Below are 20501 nucleotides of genomic sequence, written 5' to 3'. Positions count from 1 at the left end.
GTTGATTCTCTGTTTGGCTTAGTTTTTCGGATCTTTGTTGTGGAGGGACGGCGTGGTGTTTCTGCCTAGAGCGCCATCTTGCCGGAAGTCCTCCCGAATGTTATATTTTAAAGGAGAAAACAAGGTAATATTAAAAACAACAACAGCAAAACAACACAGCCTTGTCAGAATTTCAAAGTATGTTTAAGTAACATGAAGAATTGGAAGGAGCCTGATGGAGTGAATATATTTCTTGCCTTATATTTCATACCTCTGGTTATAATTTTATGTTTTCTAATAGTATTATCAGTGAGTCAAACTCTATGAAATATTTGAAGTTCATGATAAATATTAACATATTGTCCTTGAGAAACGTAATTTTACTTTATATTGTGACTGTGCTGTATGATATCATTGGGATTGCCTTATCCTTTTGCTTACTTAAGTTACAGTATTAAGAACCATGAAAGCTTTCATTATAGAATGACAGCTCTTCTACGAACTTCTCAGGTATTCCCAGACCAAATCATGGACAGTGCCCAGAAAGGGACAGTAGAGTCAGTCCTGTGGGACAAGAAGGTCTTAAAACTTGAAGCTCAACTCAGACATTTTTTCCTGTCCAGGTGAATTCTTGGAAATATATATTTGGCGACCTCAACGCCATGGGGGGGTCAATGAGCCATTGACCAACTGTCTACATCTTGAGGTGCAAAGAGATATGAGGCTGGGGTGATGGGCCAGGGGCTGGTTCAGAACTTTGTGTCTAGGGCTCTTCTATCATTGACTCATTTTTCAATGTGAAAAATTAGGGTACTATGTGACATACTCATTATATACTGAGTGTTCAGCTCTATTGTGGTCCATAACGGAGGTTCCCAACCTCCGTGGAGCTTCTTTTGCTGGGACTTCTTGCCTGGAAATATAGTTCTTGTCTTCATGGAGAGACCCATATTTCTTGATTTCTGGATGACATCACTGCCTCTACTTCCATACACCTGTTTCTCTTTACCTATGACACTCATTAACGTCCCAGTGTAGGAGAAGAGTTAAATAAATGGGGGCACCACAAGTTCACCAGGTAAATCCCCATAATAGGTCTGAACTCTATTGAGCACACCAATTACACACCATTCCACTGCCAAATGTACTATTCTAATGGCAACTTGCTTAGCCAACACAACCTCCGGTGACCAATTTTCCTGTCCTGCATCTTCTCACTTAAAGTGATCTGTGCTTTTTCTTCCCAGGTCAACACCCCATGCTCTTCCATCAACAACACTTATATTTGTGCTTTCTGGGGGCCGTTTCTGTGACTTTTAATCTTCGTTTCTTATTACTATATTCAGATTCCTTTACAGGTTCACACAATAATCGCCCAACTTGCTCCCAGGTAATTATGCTAACCTGTCCCATGACTAAGAAGGAAGAGGTAGAGTTCGTTTCCTCATTGTACCTCAATTAGCACCAAACGAATTATCTCACAGTCTCATAATAGTACAAAACGTGTTTCTGGCTTATGTCATGCAGCTATACACCTGAGCCTCACCAGTTTTCTCTCATCACTTCTCTCCAAAGTTTCCCTGATGATTTCATGACTTGGAACTTAGCTCCTGATATTTTCCTTAACCCCTAAGATCTGCCACCTTCATTGATGATTCCAGTTGACTTCTGTTCATCTCACCTGCTGCCTCAACCACATTCTCCATGCTAGTGATGTGCCTATTGTACTTCCTCTTCCCTAGGGACATCTAACCTTGCATCTCTCGTCCATGAGATCTCACTCTAGGCCACGTAATCATGTCAGTCTCTCCATCCCTGATCTCGCCAATGAGGGCTCCTCCTCTCTGATGTCAACCTTGGTATGCACTTACTTCTCTTTTCTATTCTCTGCTCACCACTGACTCATTACGAACTCAGCTGGATTGCTGAGTTTTATTTTATTTTTTCTGTGAAGCAGTATTGAACCATTATCATGTGTGGCTCTCCCAGGCATAAGTGAAGATAAGGCAAGTTGAAGTGCAGAATCAATGAGGGTATTCAGAATCTAATCAAATAAGAAGCTCTGATGTGAGTGCCTCCAAGCTTGGTTAAATCAATGATGCACGTACCATGTAGTTTTGTTTTGCAATTTCATCTCTGACACACCCAGCATGTCCACTTTACTCTCTGGTTGACACCCATCATGTATGTACATAGTGACAACAGTTCCAAGGGTCACATTCAGCTATGACAATGGGTTGGATAAGGAGAGGGAACATTTTCTCTCAAATTCTCTTCTGAACCACAAGGAAAGCTCCAACAGGTCATCTCTCCTTTCTGCTTGGCTATAACTATTCATTAACAACGAATTCAACTGATCTGAACATTACCTTGGAACACTGGTATGCATCTCTGTATAGTTCAGCCTTCAGTGTTTTACAATGACTCCATCAATGACTCATAATTCTCTCCAGATATCTATCCTTTGCATTCCCAAAGTTCAGTTTCCATTCTTATTTTCTTTCGTTAACTACTTACAGGGAGAAAATACACATCAATCAGATCTACCAGATCCTCAAAATAAAACTCACCCCAAACTTTATTCTTCCTCTGGTCATGATGTCTGGTTCCTCTCAGTAGGTTCATCAGTGTTAACCTTCAAAAGCATCTCACTTAAGTCTTTATTCTATATATTTTTTTTTATTCATAAATTACTTCCTTCTGCTAGGTCTCTCACAATAATTTTAATACAACCTAGGCACAGGTATAACCCATTGCCTTAGAGTTGATTCCAACTCATAGCACTCTATAACCCATTGCCTTCGAGTTGATTCGGCTCATAGTGACCCTATAGGACAGAGAAGAGCTGCCCCTATAGGGCTTCCAAGGAGGGGCTTGTTGATTTGAACTGCTGACCTTTTGGATAGCTGAGGAGCTGTTAACCATTGCTCCACCAGGGCTCTTTAGCACCCTACAGGACTGAGTTTAACTTCCCCATAGTGTTTCCAATGCTGTAAGTCTTTACAGAAGCAGATTGCCAAATCTTTCTCCCATAGAGCAGCTGGTGGGTTCACACTGCCAACCTTTTGGTTAGCAGCTGAGTGCTTAAACACTGCACCACCATAACTCATTGACATCAGTTATAGTTGTCTTTAATGATCTCTACATAAGTCACAAGCTCTTTTAGTCACAGTGACCTAATACCTTCTTTTGTCCTGGGATGGCAAGACCCTAGGAAACTATCCACACCCACATAAACATATATTCACTTCATATATATATATATATTTTTTTTTTTTCCTCTGAGAGAAAATTTTTATATCAGTATTGCTCCTGGTACATCATCCCCTAAAGACTAGGACAGACATTATTTCTGCTAGTGAAAACTCAGGTTCCAGAGACCCGCTGGTGAAAAATAGGGCCATCTGGATCTGGATGTCAGATGCTATCTCTTCTCCTCCACAGTCCCACAGCAGGTCAGCCCACTTTTCCAGGTCCTACCCGGAATATCCAGATTTGTCCTGTTAATCAGCTCATCCTACTTCCAGATGACTTTCTTGTTGCCTACATTCAGGTATAGAGATTTTTTTTTTTTTAATTTATTTGACTACTATTGAATAACCAGATGGAAATGCGGTGTATTGAAAGCTCTCTTTATGGATTGATACAGGGGAAATGGATTGTAATTAACCTGTGTATCTAAATACAGCAATGTACAGGTGAGGGCACTGGGAGGAGGGTAGGTTCACCTGTTCCAGTTTCACAGGTGTGACAGGTCAGGTCAGGACAGGAGCAGGAGTTCCTTGTACAATCCTGGTGGACAGAGATGAGGATTCACTAAGGTCATCTATGGTTACCCCATTAACTAGTTGCTGTTGAGTTGATTCCAACTCATGACAACCCTATACGACAGAATAGACCTTCCCCATAGGGTTTCCAAGGCTGTGGTATTTACAGAAGTAAACTTCTCCTATGGAGCAGTTGGTGGGTTTGAACTACTAACCTTTCAGTAAGCAGCAAGTGCTTAACCACTGTAGTACTCACCAGGGCTCAGTCTACAGTTCCCGGGGTCTGGTTATAACATTAATGATAATGATATCAATATCTAACAGCACTGAATCCCTACCATAAATGTCACACAAAAGTAACTTCCATGATTCCCATTTTATGTCTTTCCAGACTGAAGCTCAGAGGGGTGAGACCAAATCATCAGGTTCTCACAGTGAAGAGGGACAGAGCTGTGCTGTGCTTTTCGCCACTAGATACTTGTAGGACTTCAGCCACAATCCCAGGAATCAGTGACACATAACCTCCCGAAGGCAGCTTTCAGATGATTTTTTCAATATAAATTGCCCCCTGGGACAGAATGTTTCCCTCTGTCCATGGTGAATTTTCCCCTTTTGCAAATCATTCAGAAGGTAGCTCTATTGCCAAGAATGATTCATATTATTTCCTTTAAAGTAGTGGAAATCATTTTAACATGGAGGAATTTTGTAAATACATGAATATATGAATACATCAGTGTGTGAATTAATGAATGAATGAGAGAAAGGTGGTGAGAGGGGTTAATTCAAATGTGAATATTGATACAAAAGTTGGAAGAGACAGAATCCTTTTTCTTCTTAGTCACAAAGTACATTCACACAGCTCACAACCCTGGACTGGCATCTGCTTTTCTGTCCAGTGCACCTACAGAGCTCACTACAAGTTAAGTGGTAGAACATACCTTAGCCTGTCCTTCCAGAGAAGACTCTACTTCTCTAGAGACACGTCCAAACACTTGCTCTGCCAGGAGCTGAGCTCTGTGACTGAGGTGGACATGGTTGCATATTACTGAGTGAAAGACACAGTGAGGGAAAGGCAGTGGGAGCCCAGACACAAACCACCCTGCAGTGAGTGGGCAGGGCTGCAGGGGGCACTCAGGAACCACGGATCACAAGTCTCTTCTCGAGAGAAAATGCACAGGAGCCTAGGGAAGGAGTTCTTAAATCAGCTTAATATATCCTCTTCTTACACATAAAATATCTTTCCCACTTATCGTCCCATTCTTGTAATTGTGTATGTGTTTTTGTGCGTGTGTGGTTGTGCATATTACTCTATGTATGTAGGTTTGTGTATGTAAATGTACTTGAATTATTGTGTAGGTTAGAGTGTGTTATCCTGTGTGTGATAGCACGTGTGCTAATGTCTATGTTTCTTTGATTGTTATGACAATTTGTTTTAGTGTGTGTGTTAGTCTGTATGCTAATGTATGTGTATATTTCTGTGTTAGTGTGGATGTGTATTGTATGTATGTTTGTTATTGTATGCAAATACGCTAATGAGTGTGCATTAGTGTATGTGTTAGTGTGTGTGTTAGAATTTGCATTAATGTACCTTAGTATGCATGTGTATGTCAGTGTGAGTGTTAGTGTGCAACTATTATGTGAGTTTCTGTGTTAGTGTGTGTTTGCATTAGTGTGTATGTTACTGTGTGCATGGTAATGTGTATGCATTAATGTGCGTGTATGTGTGTGTACGTTTTTGTGTCTTCTATCCCATTTCTTCTGGCATGACTTGAATAAGAGAAAGGCCTTCATGTTTCTTCAGTCATTCCAATTTTCGAAAAAAAATCTAAGACGGTACAAAAATCAGCCTGATTAATTCTGAGTTCTAACTTTATGATTAGCTTCTATGTAACTTTTTCATCTGAAGTGCAGAAATTTATGTGTAAACTTCAATTAATTTTAGCTATCTGTACATATCTGTGTGCACCGCACTGTTCAAAACACAGAGCCCCTCTCAGTGTTTGACCACCCCACATACTCTCCTCATCCTGATTCCAGGAGCAATCAGGCAGGTCTTAGACCTAATAAAAGAATCGCTCAAACTCAGGATGGATGAACCTCACCCATCACCTCTGGTAATGGCTGGGACATAGTCCATATGTGGATGATATTTGTGAGCACCACCTGCTACACCTGGTGTGAGTGTCTCTCTCTATACTCTCTCTATACTCCATTCTTTGACTCTTGTGAGAAAAAGAGAGAATGTAAATAAGGCTAGAAATGATAACTGAAACTTTATTTTATTGTAGACACAGTATGCTGGTGATATTTGAGGTAATATTAAATATAAATATTATACAATATTTCCATGGATTACACATGTTGGGCAGCAGGAGAGGATAGGAAAATTAGCTCTAACTAGGTCATCACTCAAAAGTTGTGAATTCTTTTTTTCTCAGCAACTAAATGAAGTCTTTCTTTTGCAGAAGATTTCAATGTGACACTTCTATGGTACATGAATCAGCTATAATTTCTCAGACAAAAAAAAAGAAGATATGTGAAAGTGTATGTGTATGGATCTTTGCGTGTGTGTGTGCGTGTGTGTGCGTGTGCATGTGCATATGCATATACACTGTGGGAAGACAAAGCCAAATGTGAAATGATACATTTGCTTTGTGTCTTCATCCCTCCAACTTTGAATAATATCACTTTGTTTTCTTTCTGAAAATCACCCTTTTCCATTCAGTGATATCTACTAGGGATATATAATAAGCACATAGTTGCCTTTAATAATATCTACAAGTGTTACAGTCTCTTTTTACCTCTGGTGACCTACAACTGTCTTCTTTCCTGGTGATGGGAAGACCCTAGGAACCAATCTATGCCAATAAACACATATCCTACATAATTTATTTTCCTCTGAGAGCAAAATTTTTAAATATGTGTCTCTCCTGGTACATTATACCCTGAAGACCAGGATTAACACTACTGCCTCTGTGAAAACTCAGGCTTCAGAGACCCGTTAGTGAGTAATGGGACCACAGTGGCACCTTAGGTCAACCCACTTTTCTAGATCCTATCCAGAGGGTTCAACTCATCCTACTTCTGGTGACTTTCCTATTGCCTACATTCAAGCATGGTGAATGTTTATTGTTTAATTCACTTGACTAATATTGAGTAGCCAGTTGGAAATGTGCTGCATTGAAGGCTCTGTTTACGGCATGATATGGATGAAAGGGATTGTAAGTGATATGTGGATCTAAACCCATCAATGTACTGGTGAAGACACTGGCTTTTGTTGGGTTGGGCTGCCCTAGTCGCACAGGTGTCACAGGCCAGGGCAGGACCCGAGCAGATGTTCCTTGTGTAATTCTGGTGGTCAGAGATGACAGCTTACAGAGGACATCTAGGGTTCCAAGGGGGTGATTATCACACTAATTACAGTAATAATAGTATCTAAAAATACTGGGTCCTTACTATCAAATTCAGTTATAAGTTATTTCTGTGATTTCTAATTTATGTCTTTTCAGACAGAAGCTTAGATGCGTGAGCACAAATCATCAGTGTCACAAAGTGAGGAGGGACAGTCTTGTGCTGTGCTTTCTACCACTATTTACTTGTAGGACTTCAGCCACCATTCCAAGATTCAGTGACATGTAAACTCAGGAGGGCAACTTTCAAATGATTTTTCGATATAAACTGGTTCCTGGGATAGAGTATTTCCCTTTGTCTATGGTGATCTTGGCCCTTCTGCAAATCATTCATAAGGCACCTCTATTACCAAGGAACATTCATATTTTTCTCTTAAAGTAGTGGAAATCATTTTAACATGGAGATATTATGTAAATACATGAATATATGAATGTATGAATGAATGAATAAGGAAATGGGGGATGGAGGAGGTTAACTGAAATGTTAATATTGATATACAGGTTGGAAGAGACAGGGCACATTTATTCTTTATCTTAAAGTGCATCCACTGTGCTCACAACCCTTCCTGCCCTATGTCCCCTGGACTGGACATGTGTTCTTCTACCTACTGCACCTACAGAGCTCATTTCAAGTTAAATGGTCAAACACAACTCAGCCCGTCCTTCTAGAGAAGACTTTGCTTCTCTAGAGACATATCCAAAGACCAGTTCTCCCAGCACCTGAGCTCTGTGACAGCTGTGGACAAGATTGCCTATTACTGTATGAAAGACAGAGTGAGGCAAAGACAGTGAAAGCCCAGACACATACCTCCTGCAGAGAGAAGGCTTGGCTGCAGGGGGCACTCAGGACCCATGGATCACAGGGCGTATCTTATGAGGATATGCAAAGGAACCTAGGGAAGGAGTTCTTAAATTAACTTGATAGAATTTCCTTTTCCTGCACAGAAAATATGTTTTCCATAGACCTCCTCATTCTTGTAACTGAATATGTGTGTATGAGTGCTTTTGCATGTTATTTTATGTATGTTTGTGTGTATTAATCTGCATGCATTATTGTGTGGGTTAGTGTGTGTGTTGTTCTGTGTGTAATAGCATGTGTGCTAATGTTCATTTCTTTGTTATAACACCAGTGTGTTTTAGTGTGTGTGATTCTCTGTGTGTCAATCTGTGTGCTAATGTATGTTTCTGTATTAGTGTGGGTGTGTATTGTATGTTTGTTAGTGTATGTGTACTAATGTGTGTGCGTTACTGTATACAATAATGTGTGTTAGTGTGCCTTAGTACACATGTGTATGTCAGCGTGTGTATTAATGAGAAAATATTATGTGAATCTCTGTGTTAGTGTGTGTTTGCATTAGTGTGTATGTTACTAAGTGCATTGTAATACATATACATTAATGTGTGTATGTGTGTATATGTTTTTATAAAGGTATTTTATCCCATTTCTTCTAGTGTGCCTTAAGAAAAGAAGGGCTTTAGTATTACTTCATAACTTTCCCAATGAAAAAACAAATTCAGATGCTGCAACCATCTGCCTGATAACTCGGAATTCAAGTTTTATGTCATTCCTTTGCATTTTTTTTATTGCCTTCACTGGTGATTAACTCATCTAAATGCACAAATGGATGTGTAAAATTCAGTTAAATTTAGCTGTTTTACACATCTGTGTGCACTACACAGTTCAACACACAGTGTTTGACTACTCCACTACCCCTCTTCCCATGATGATTCCAGGAGAGATTAGCTACGTCCTCTGTCTGATAAAAGTATTGATTAAACTCAGTGTGGATGGATCTAACCCCATCATCTCTGGTAATGGCTGGACACAGGCCGTTTGTGGATGATGTGCGCGAACACCACCTGCTACACCTGGTGACCCTGTGAGTGCATTCCTCTATGTTCCATTTTTTGAATCTTGTGGGCAAAAGAAAGAATGTAAACAAGGTTAAAAACACTAAGCCATCATTTTATTATAGATTCAGTATTCTGGTGGTGTTTGAGGTATTATTAAGTCCTAGCATTACAGAATATTGCCATGCAATCCATGAAAACTAACTGTAGCTTGGTGATCACTCAAAAGTGTGGACCTCTGTGGTGCCTAAGTAGGTGAATGAAGTTTTCCCTTTACAAGAGTTGAATGTGATATTTCTGTAGTGTATATGTCATCTACATGTTATCAGATGGAGCATTATTTAAAAATAGAAACAGAGAAAGTATATGTTTATGGGTCATTGCATATGTGTGTGAGTATGTATGTATGTGTGTGCATGTGCATATACTATGGGAAGGGCAGATTGCAGGGGTAATGACGCTTTTGCTTTACATCTATCATCCCTCCAACTATAGATAATAGCATCTGTTTTTCTTTGTGGAAGTCAGGTTTCCCATGCAGTGACGTCTAGTAGGAAATATAATAAACATATTATTCCCTATCATAAAATTGAGTTCGTAATCAAATTTATGTCAAAATTAACCTTCCCGTGATTCTGAATCATTAATTGAGCCTAAGGTTGGGGAAAGTCAATTGGAGCTGAGTGTTTCTAAGTACAGTGAAGAAGAAATCAAGGATGTGGTCTAATTCCACAACCCCATTTTCTTTGTGTCCTAGACCTCCTCCTAGCCTCTTCTCTGACTAAAAGAGGGCTGTGTATGTTAAATAAACTAATAAATACCTCTAATTATACTTTTCTGCTGCTGGCAATCAAAACCTCATCAATAGAGCCAATGTGTAAACCACAAGTCTTGAAATAACTGCATAACTATGGACTCAGAACACTACAAGGCAGGCAATCATTTTATTTTACAGATGATGTTCAAAATGATTAGTTCCACAAAGTTACAGAGCTCAGAAAGGTCAGCATGGAGGTGCTTATAGAGAACTGAATGGTTCTAAAAAATGTTCAATTTCTGCACATTGTTGTATGTAACAGTGAAGAAAATATGGGCTTGAGGAACTCTCCAGGCCACTACAAGCACGGGAAATAATTCTAGTGCAGGTGCAGAGAGTGGCTGGGTGAGGACTTGCTGTCAGAAAATTGTTTCCCTGGGAGCCCTCCAGCTGCCTAATACATTTACTCCAATATGGAACGAGAAGGAGACATGTGACAAGACAGTCATCTGTCTCTCATAAAGGCTTATTGGGAAAATCACAAAGCGTGTTACCTATTGACTATTCCCACAAAAATACTGGCTTGAATGCAGACTGACTCAGGAGTACACACAAGGAGTGACACTGGTTGGTAATGGATTGTTTACACAGTAAATTTAAATTATCTGTGTTTTGACTACCTCCCATCTAACAAATTTTTATTAAAGAGAGGCTAAAAGAGTATTTTGGAATAACCTCCACTCTCCTCACATCATACACCTCTGTGCTTCTTGATGGCAAAAACAACACACATCTGTCTTGATATCTAGCCTTACTACTCTGGAACAGTAATCACAAGGGCAAAAGTCCTTCAGCAAACATTCAAAGAGATGATGCAATATGTTTTAACCAGAGCCTCGAAACTTTCACTGCATCTTGCACTTCCAAGGACTTTGTGTTCTGAGATCCTGGACTTTCAATACTCATGTTGCCCTCAGAGAGAAGGGTGTATGGAAGCCCACACCTAAGGCTCACTACTCCTTCATCAGTTATTTGCTCATCTACTGCATTTTTGACTCTATAGGGTTAAAAAAAAAAAAAAAGAGAAATGAAACCCATTGCCGTCGAGTTGATTCCGACTCATAGCAACACTTTAGGACAGAGTAGAATTGCCCCATAGAGTTTCCAAGGAGCATCTGGTGGATTATAACTGTCGACCATTTGGTTAGCAGCCATAGCTCTTAACCACTAAGTCACCAGGCTTTCCTCTATAGGGTCAGGACCTGTTTAAAGGGAATGCAAATCTCCACAAGTCCCACCCTCTCCTGGGTTGAAAAGCTGTACCCTAGTCTCACATCAGTGACTCCTGTTCCACCATGAGCATGTTTTGCACCACTCTCCTGCTGCTGACCATCCCTTCATGTGAGTGCTCTGGTCAGGCAATCATGTCTGGATGAAAAGCATTCTGTTACCTATGTGAACTAGCATCCCCTTTTTCTTGTGCTTTCTCCACAGGGGTTCTTTCCCAGAACACCCTGAAGGAGTCTGGTCCTGTGCTGATGAAACCAACCCAGACCCTATCGCTGACCTACACTTTCTCTGGATTATTACTGAACACTAGTGGTACGGGTGTAGGCTTAATCCATCAACCTCCAGGGAAGGCACTGGAGGTGCTTGCAATTATATATTGGGAGGATGATAAGTGTTCAGCCCATCTCTGGAGATACAGCTCACAACTTTCAAAGACACCTCCAAAAATCTGGTGTTTCTAACTATGACCAACATGGACCCTGTAGATACAGCCCCATATTACTGTGCAAGAAGTTCATGGAGACACAGCCCAGGGAAACTTCTGTTCAAAAATCTGAGCTGATTCTCTTAGATGTGATCCCCGTCTACGTAGAAAAGTGTGGTGGAGAAGGCATTTCCTGTCAGACTCTGCCGTTTCCTTTCTCCACCCAGCAGTCTCAGAGCACTGTCTTCCTTTATTTCCTCTATAAAGAAGACTCATGCTCTCTGTTAGGGGTGAATACAAATGAGACTTTTGTTTCTGTTCTCCAAAAAGTCTCAATATGACAGGTTTCAGTTCCATATGCCTGATGGATCACTTATGAGATGCAGCCTGTTATATGGTCTCAGATCACTGAAAGTGGAAGAATACAGATAATAACATTATATAACTTTATTGAAATGTTTCATATAAATATAGAGAGATATGGGAGATAAAATGTTATAAAAACATACATAAATATAGACATCAACCTCTCTTGTAATAAGAAAAATATAGCAGAAAAGGTGATCAAATAAAATAATATTATAAAATGATAAAGCAGATTAAATGTATGATAATCTTGGTGTGTCTCACAGTGGTGATGCTCTAAATGAATTATATAAGCTTTCATGTGGGAATTGTAACCGGTAAATCTTAGGTCCATTTGTTGAAACATCTCAATTAGTAACCCATCAATTCCTGGAACCCTGCTTTTCACCAATGCTTTCAGTGCAGCGTGGACCTCTCCTTCAGTACCATTGGTTCATGATTATACCCTACCTCCTGAAATGGTTGAACGTCAACCAATTCTTTTTGTTACGGTGATGCAGTGCTTGAAGTGTTCACTTGTCTATGCCAAAAAATTTGGAAGATAACTACCTGGCCAAATGACTGGAAAAAATCCATATTTGTAACCATTCCAATAAAAAATGATCAAAAGAATGCAGAAATTATTGAACAATATCAATGATATCATACGCAAGTAAAATTTTGCTGAAGATCACTCAAAAGCAGTTGTAGCAGTACATTGACAGGGAACGGCCAGAAATTCAAACTGGATTCAGGAGAGGACTTGGAACAAGGGATATCACTGCAGATGTCAGATGGATCATGGCTGAAAGCAGAGAATACCAGAAAGATGTTTGCCTGTGTTTTATTGACTATGCAAAGGAATTAGACTGTGTAGATCATAAAAAATATGGATAACATTGAGAAAAATGAGAATTCCAGAACACTTACTTGTGCTCATGAGGAACATGTACATAGACCAAGAGGAAGTCGTTAATAGCACAAGGGGTACTGCATGGTTTAAGTCAAGAAAGGTATGTGCCAGGGTCTTATCCTTTCACCATACTTATTCAATCTGTATGCTGAGCAAATAATCTGAGAAGCTGAACTATATGAAGAAGAACGGGGCATCAGGATTGGAAGAAGACTCATTAACAACCTGCATTATGCAGATGACACAACCTTGCCTTCAGAAAGTGAAGAGAACTTGAAGCACTTACTGATGAAGATCAAAGACCTCAGCCTTCAATACGGATTATACCTCAACGTAAAGAAAACAAAAATCCACACAACTGGGCCAATAAGCAACATCATGAAAAATGGAGTAAAGATTGAAGTTGTCAGGGATTTCATTTCACTTGGATCTGAAATCAAAACCCATGGAAGCAGCAGTCAAGACATCAAATAACCCATTGCATTGGGCAAATCTGCTACAAAAAATACCTCTTTAAAGTGTTAAAAGCAAACGTATCACTTTAAGAACTAAGGTGTGCCTGACTCAAGCAGTGGTGTTTTTAATCACCTCTTATGCATGCAAAAGCTGGACAATGAATAAGGAAGACCAAAGAATAATTGGTGTCTTTGAATTATGATGTTGGTGAAGAATATTGAATATACAGTGGACTGCCAGAAGAAAAAACAAATCTGTCTCGGAAGAATTACAGCCAGAATTCTCATAAGAAGCAAGGATGAGGAGACTTTGTCTCACATATGTTGGACCAGTCCCTGGAGAAGGATATCACGCTAAGTAAAGCAGAAGATCAGTGACAAAGAGGCAGTCTCTCAAGGAGACAGATAGACACAGTGGATGTGAAAATGGGCTCAGCATAATGATTGTGATAACACAGAGCTGGGAAGTGTTTCATTCTGTTGTACATAGGGTCACTATGAGTAGGAAATCACTTGATGACACCCAGCAACAACAAATCTTAGGTCCAGGAGAGAAATATGTTCCCAGAGAATCCACAATGAACTAAGATAAGTAAGAACCCTGGCTCCTTAGAAAGGAGACACCTAAGTTTTGCACAAAGAAACCTGTCTTATTAAATCGGAGTAGAAATCTGGCAAAAAAAAAAAAAAAAGGATAGTGCAAAGCATCCTTTATGAAACTTCAAGTTCACATTTGTGCACAAAAACCGAATTGATAAAAGTTTAGGAAAAATAACATGAAAAAGAATATTCATTTTATACAAAATAAAAAAAAAATGCATCTTTATTAACAGAGATCAACAAGTTAGAAAACCACACGGTGTAAGACTAGGAAAATCAAGGTCTTCAGAGAAATTGCAAATGATATGAAATTACTAAAAATCAACCAATAGGAGAGGAAGGACAAGAAGGTAGCATAAGCATTTGTTCCCCTATACCTCCCTACATCTAAGCCAATGAACAAAAAATAAAAGTTAAGGTCAATATTTTAAAACTCTGGACAGTAGTTGAAGTATTGGAGAACTGATGTGAAACCTGAAACAGGAGAGATAGTGCTGGATGGTGGAAAGACAGCTTTGCTGACTGCCAGCATCTTACCTGGTGCTCAAACAACGTTTTGGGACATGGACAGGGAACATCCCTGAACAAAGAACCCAGGATGGCATGTACACTGAGGACATACACACAGACTCAGATGTATTATGGAAATAGCCTTGGAAAGGTCATACAAAAATGGTGGTGATGTCTTCTCCTCAGGATAGAACTGAGAGACGGTGACATATCGGCACAACACACAGTAACTATTTGAAATTCTGGAAACTTGGAAAAGAGCGCGGAGATTAAAGTGGTGCACATTGGCTGTGAGAATTCAAGAGCATGCAGCAGGAAAGCCCAAGTGGCCATTTGTGGAGGGGCAGGGAAGCTGAACAGCTGGAAGTGAGTGCTACTGAGTCAGCCTGAGATCGAATAGAGGTTAACATTAGGACCAGAGCCACAGAAGAGCTGTAGGATCCATCCTTAGATCAGGAAGAGAAAAGTACATCAGATAGGCTAGCCAACAGAAATCAACTGGCTCCCAACAAAACAATGAGGCACTACTGGAAAGCTTGCACAGAATTACCAGTTTAGTAAGGACATAAAGCACTATCCCCACCCTGTCTCAGGAAAACCGTGCCTCACTATTTCCACTGGCCAGAAGAAAAGTCTTAAGCCTGCACAATCAGCCACAGAGAAAAAACTGCTTTGCACTCCCACAGGTAAATGCAAAGGAAACTTGCCACAGTGTTGAAATCATCTATGAAAGAAAACACTCAACCTACAGATCTCAGAGAAAATGTCACACACCTATATGGTCAGTCACCTTGGGGAAAACCACCCAGAGTCAGCACTAAGAAACTTAAAATTTTACAAAATGCCTAAAACAACAACAAAATGCCTCAGACGGAGTCAGCACTGGAAGAACCAAAGGGCCAGAGTACCCCCTATTGGAATTTAGGGGAATAAGGTGGAATTAGGGTATAAAGGATAATAAGAATTCCTGGAAATACAGAAAATTCTGAGTTTCAGATTATCACAGTAAGATATTAGAAAGACTATGCTAAACAAAAAAATTATAAAACATACAAGATCACAGGAGAAGATGACCCAATCAAAATAAAAATATGAAGAAACAGAAATTTCTCCAGTGGAGACCTGGTTAGTTAGAAAAAATAGAAGACCTCCGAGACAACAATGTTAAAGAAGTCAAAGAACACACGAAAAACAAACTAATGGAGATTAGGAAATAAAAGGAGGAGCAAATTGGGAAACTCAATAAGAAGACTGAAAACATAAAATATACCTAAGAGAAATACTGGGATTGACAAATAAAATAATTGAATTAGAAAATTCAAGAGAAAAATTCAACAATGGATTTTAAAAGATAGAAGATAGAATGAGAGAACTAAAAGACAAAGTAATTGAACTTATCATGTTTTAAGAGAAACAAGAGAAAAAAAAAAAACAGAAAAGTGAACAAAGCCAAATGAAACTATGGGATTCAATTAAAAAATCCAACATTAGGATTTTTGGAATTACAGAACAAAATGATAATGAAAAAGACATAGAAATAATATTCTAAGAGATAATCACAGAGAATATATCAAAGTAAATAAGGAAATGAACCTGCAAATTCAGGAAGCTAGCTGGACTCCAAGCAGAAGGAATATGAACAGATATATGCCACAACATATTGTAAGAAAATTCTTGAAAACCAAAGAAAAGGAGAGAATCCTGAAAGCAACAATAGAAAAGCACAATACAGCATATCAGGGGTCCTTCATAAGAATTAGTGTGAATTTCTCCTCAGAAACCCTGGAAATAAGAAGACAATGGCATGACATGTATAAAGCATTGAAGGAAAATAATTATAACTTTACCCAAGTGCACAAAAAATAAATACAAATTAAACCTGTTGGGTGTAGGATCTACAGTGATGTAACTGGAGACTCAATAACAGAAAGGGAGTAAGGATGAGCAAAACAAGAGTAGTTTTAGTGTGTTGATGTTGTATGTCACTTGTTTTTAATGACAGAAAGCTGAAATAACTGCCTGCAATTGTAAGTTATTCAATGTAATATTAGTGATAACCACTAAAAAAATACTTAGGGAAAATAAACAGAAGGAGAGAAGGAAGAAATTATTAAAAAAGAAGAAATGTTCAAATAAATAGTCTAAATCTTCAGCTTGAAATGCAAGCCAGCTTCAGAAGAGGACATGGAATGAGGGATATCATTGCAGATGTCAGATGGATTCTGGCTGAAAGCAGAGAATACCAGAAAGATGCAAACTAAATCTAAAGCTACAAGAAGAAAAGAAAAAAAAAATGACTAAAGCAGAAACAAATGAAATAGAGGACAGAAATACAGAATCAATAAATCCAGAAGTTGTTGTTTTGTTTAGTTTTTTTGCTTTAAAGATCAATAATATTAACAAACCTCTCACTAGGTTGACACTGAAACAGAGAAAGAAGATGAAATAAAAAAAAATAAGAAACGAAAGCAGAGACATTACAACTGACTCAATCTAAAAAAAAATATAGCAGAATATTACAAACAACTGTACTCCAACAAAATTAATAACTTTGATGTAAAGGACAAATTTTTAGAGACACATAACCTTCCTAAACTGACTCAAAAGGAAGTAAAAAATCTCAGTAGATCCAAACAAGTGAAGAAAGAAATTGAATTAGTAATAAAAAGCATCCCAACAAAGTTAAGTCCAGGACCAGATACTTCACTAGGGAAGTCTATCAAACATTTAGAAAAGAACTGACACCATTTCTGTTCAAAGTCTTCCAAAAAATAGAGGCAAAAAGAATTTTCCCTTACTCTTTCTATGAAGCCAGCATTACCCTGGTACCAAAACCAAGGACATCACAAAAAAAGACAACTACAGTTCGAGATTTTTTATAAATATAGATGCTATAATTTTCAACAAAATACCAGCGGAATCCAACAGCATTAAAAATAATAATAATGATAGTGGGATTTATTCCAGGAATAAATTGGAGTAAAGTTAGTTCAACATAAGAAAATCAGTCAATGTATTACATTAATAGAACAAAGGAAAAGAAACACATAATCATTTCAACTGATGCAGAAAAGGCCTTCCATAAAATCCAGCACCTTTTCTTGATAAAAACTCTTAACAGACAGGAATAAAAGGAAAGTTTCTCAACATGATGAAGGACATTTATGATAAACCAACAGCCAACATTTTACACAATGGAGAAAGATTGAAAACTTTCCCCTGAAAATGGGAACTTGACAAGGATTCACCTTCTTAAACTCCTATTCAATATTGTCTGGATGTCATAGCCAGAGCAATAAGGTAAGACAAATAAATAAAAGATATCTAAATTGGATACCTGGCCAACTAACAGGAAGAGATCTGTATTTGTCACCATTCTAAAGAAAGGTGATCCAACAGAATGTGGAAATTATTGAACAATATCATTAGTATCACACACAAGTAGAAATTTGCTGAAGATCATTCAAAAGCAGCTGCAGCAATATATTGACAGGGAACAGCTAGAAATTCAAGCCGGCTTCAGAAGAGGACATGGGAGGGATATAACTGTAGATGTCAGATGGATCCTGGTTGAAAGCAGAGAATACCAGAAAGATGTTTACTTATGTTTTATTGACTATGCAAAGGCATTCGACTGTGTGGATCATAACAACTTATGAATAGCATTGAGAAGACTGGGGATTCCAGAAGACTTAATTGTGTTCATGTGAAACCTGTAAATAGACAAGGAGGCAACCATTCAAAGAGAACAAAGCTATACTGCTTGGATTAAAATCATGAAATATGTGTGTCAGAGTTATATTCTTTCACCATAAATATTTAGTATGTATGATGAGAAAATAATAGAAGGTGAGAAGCTGGACTATATGAAGAACAGGGCATCAGAAATGGAGGAAGACTCATTAACAATCTGTGATGTGTAGATGACACCACCTTGCTTTCTGAAACTAAGAGGACTTGAAGAACTTACTGATGAAGATCAAATACTACAGCCTTCAGTATGGATTACATCTCAACATAGAGAAAACCCAAATCTTCACAACTCAACCAATAAGCAACATCATCATAAATGGCGGAAATACTGAAGTTGTCAAGGATTTCATTTTACTTGGATTGACAATCAACACCCATGGAAGCAGCAGTCAAGAAATCAAATGACCCATTGCATTGGGCAAATATGCTGCAAAAGACCTCTTTAAAGTATTAAAAGCAAAGGTGTCACTTTATGAACTAAGGTGCAACTGACCCAAGTCATGATATTTTCAGTCACCTCATATGCATGTGAAAGCTGGACAATGAATAATGAAGACCAAAGAAAAACTGATGCCTTTGAATTATGGTGTGCATGAAGAATATTGAATATTCCATGGACTGCCAGAAGAAGGAAAAAACCTGTCTTGGAAGAAGTACAGCTAGTGTGCTCCCTGAAAGCAAGGATGGGAAGACTTCATCTTACATACTTTGGACATGTTATCAGGAGAAATCAGTCTCTGGAGAAGGACATGAAATTTGGTAAAGTAGAGGATCAAGGAAAAAGAAGAAGACCATCAACCAGATGTATTGGCACAGTGGTTGCAACAATGGTTTCAAACATAACAGTGACTGTATTGTAGTGCAGGACTGGGAAGTATTTCCTTCTGTTGCACACAGGGTTGTTATGTGTTGGAATTGACTCAACTGCACTTAACAACATCAAATGGTACCTCATTTATATTTTAATTTGCAATTTCATAATAACATGTTTTTGAACACCTTGTCACTAGTGTACTTGCCATTTGTATATCTTTAATGAGATATTATTTTCAGATCATTTTCCCATTTTATTATTGGGTTGCCAGTTTTCTTATTGTTGAGTTAAGAGCTCTTTGCATATTTTTGATAAAAATCCTTTATCAGACATGTGTTTTATGAATATTTTCTCCCATTCTATGAGTTCTCCTTTAATTATCTTAAACAGTGTCTTCTGCAGTTGTTCTTAATTTTGATTAAGTCCAATTTACTTTTTTTCTCCTTTAATTGATCATGCCCTTGGTGTTGTATATAAAAAGTCATTGCCAAAGCCATGGTCACCTAGATTTTCTCTTTTTTTAAGGTTCTATAAGTTGTAACGTTTTATTTTTACCTTTAGGTCTATGATACCTATTGACTTAATTTGTAAGATCTGTGTCGAGAGTCATTTTCCCCTGTGTATATATCCAGTTGTATCAGAGCCGTTTGTTGAACAGACTATCTTTTCTACATTGAATCACTGTTGCTCAGATGTCAAAGATCAGTTGACTACGTTTTGTGTGGGTCTATTTCCAGGCTTGCTATTCTGTTCCATTGTTCTAATTGTTTATTCCTTATCAGATCTTAATCCTATCTTAATCACTGTAGCTTTATAGTACGTCTTGACATCAGGTAAATCCATCCTTGAACTCCGTTGTTCTTTAGCGTTGTTTGTTTTTCTGAGTTTTTTGATTTCCATATTAACTTTAAAATAGAATCAGTGTAATAATATCCAGAAAACAACATGCTGGGATTTTTATGGTGATTGAGTTAAATCTACAGGTCAAGTTTGTAAGAATTGTTATCTTAATAATATTAAATGTTCCTGTCCATGAGCATGTAAATATGTCTCAATTTATTTAGACCATTTTTTATTTATTTTATCAGAGTTTTGTACTTCTCATATAAATCTTGTCCATATTTTGTTAAATGTTCACTTAAATATTTTAGTTTTGGGGCGATGATGTAAATACTGTTACATTTTTAATTTTAAATTCCAAGTATTCATTGCTGGTATGCATGAATGCAATTGATTTTGTTTATTGACATTGTATCTTGCCATTGTGCTATACTCACTTATTCGTCCCAGGAGATTTGCTTGTTTGTTTTATCAATTCTTTGGAATTTTTCTACATGGTAAATTTTATCATCTGCTAATCAAACCAATTGTATTTCTTCCTTTCAAGTATGCATACCTTTTATATGATTTTCTTACCTAATAGCATTAGCTAGGACCTCCACTACAAAGTTGAATAATAGTGGTGAGAAAGGACATACTTGATTTGTTCCCATTCTTAGCATGAAAGTATCTACTTTCTTACCATTAAGCATGATGTTAGCTGCATCTTTTTTAGATGTTATTTTATCAAGTTCAAAAAGTATACTATTCCTAGTTTTCTGAGATTTTTGTCGTGAATGAGTGTTGGGTTTTG

At 38.1% G+C, this 20501-nt stretch overlaps 1 gene segment (V, D, J or C); it reads left to right on the top strand.

Annotated features, from left to right (window-relative positions):
* Window positions 1-11119: 11119 nt before the first annotated feature.
* LOC101361185 (immunoglobulin heavy variable 2-5-like) lies at window positions 11120-11616 on the top strand. The segment is given in 2 exon segments: window positions 11120-11165; window positions 11259-11616. Coding segments are annotated over 2 exon segments (404 nt in total).
* Window positions 11617-20501: the final 8885 nt, after the last annotated feature.

This window comes from Trichechus manatus, unplaced genomic scaffold (assembly GCF_000243295.1).
Source record: "Trichechus manatus latirostris isolate Lorelei unplaced genomic scaffold, TriManLat1.0 scaffold00053, whole genome shotgun sequence".
Classification (NCBI taxonomy): Eukaryota; Metazoa; Chordata; class Mammalia; order Sirenia; family Trichechidae; genus Trichechus; species Trichechus manatus.
This window is presented reverse-complemented; position numbering and strand designations above follow the sequence as displayed.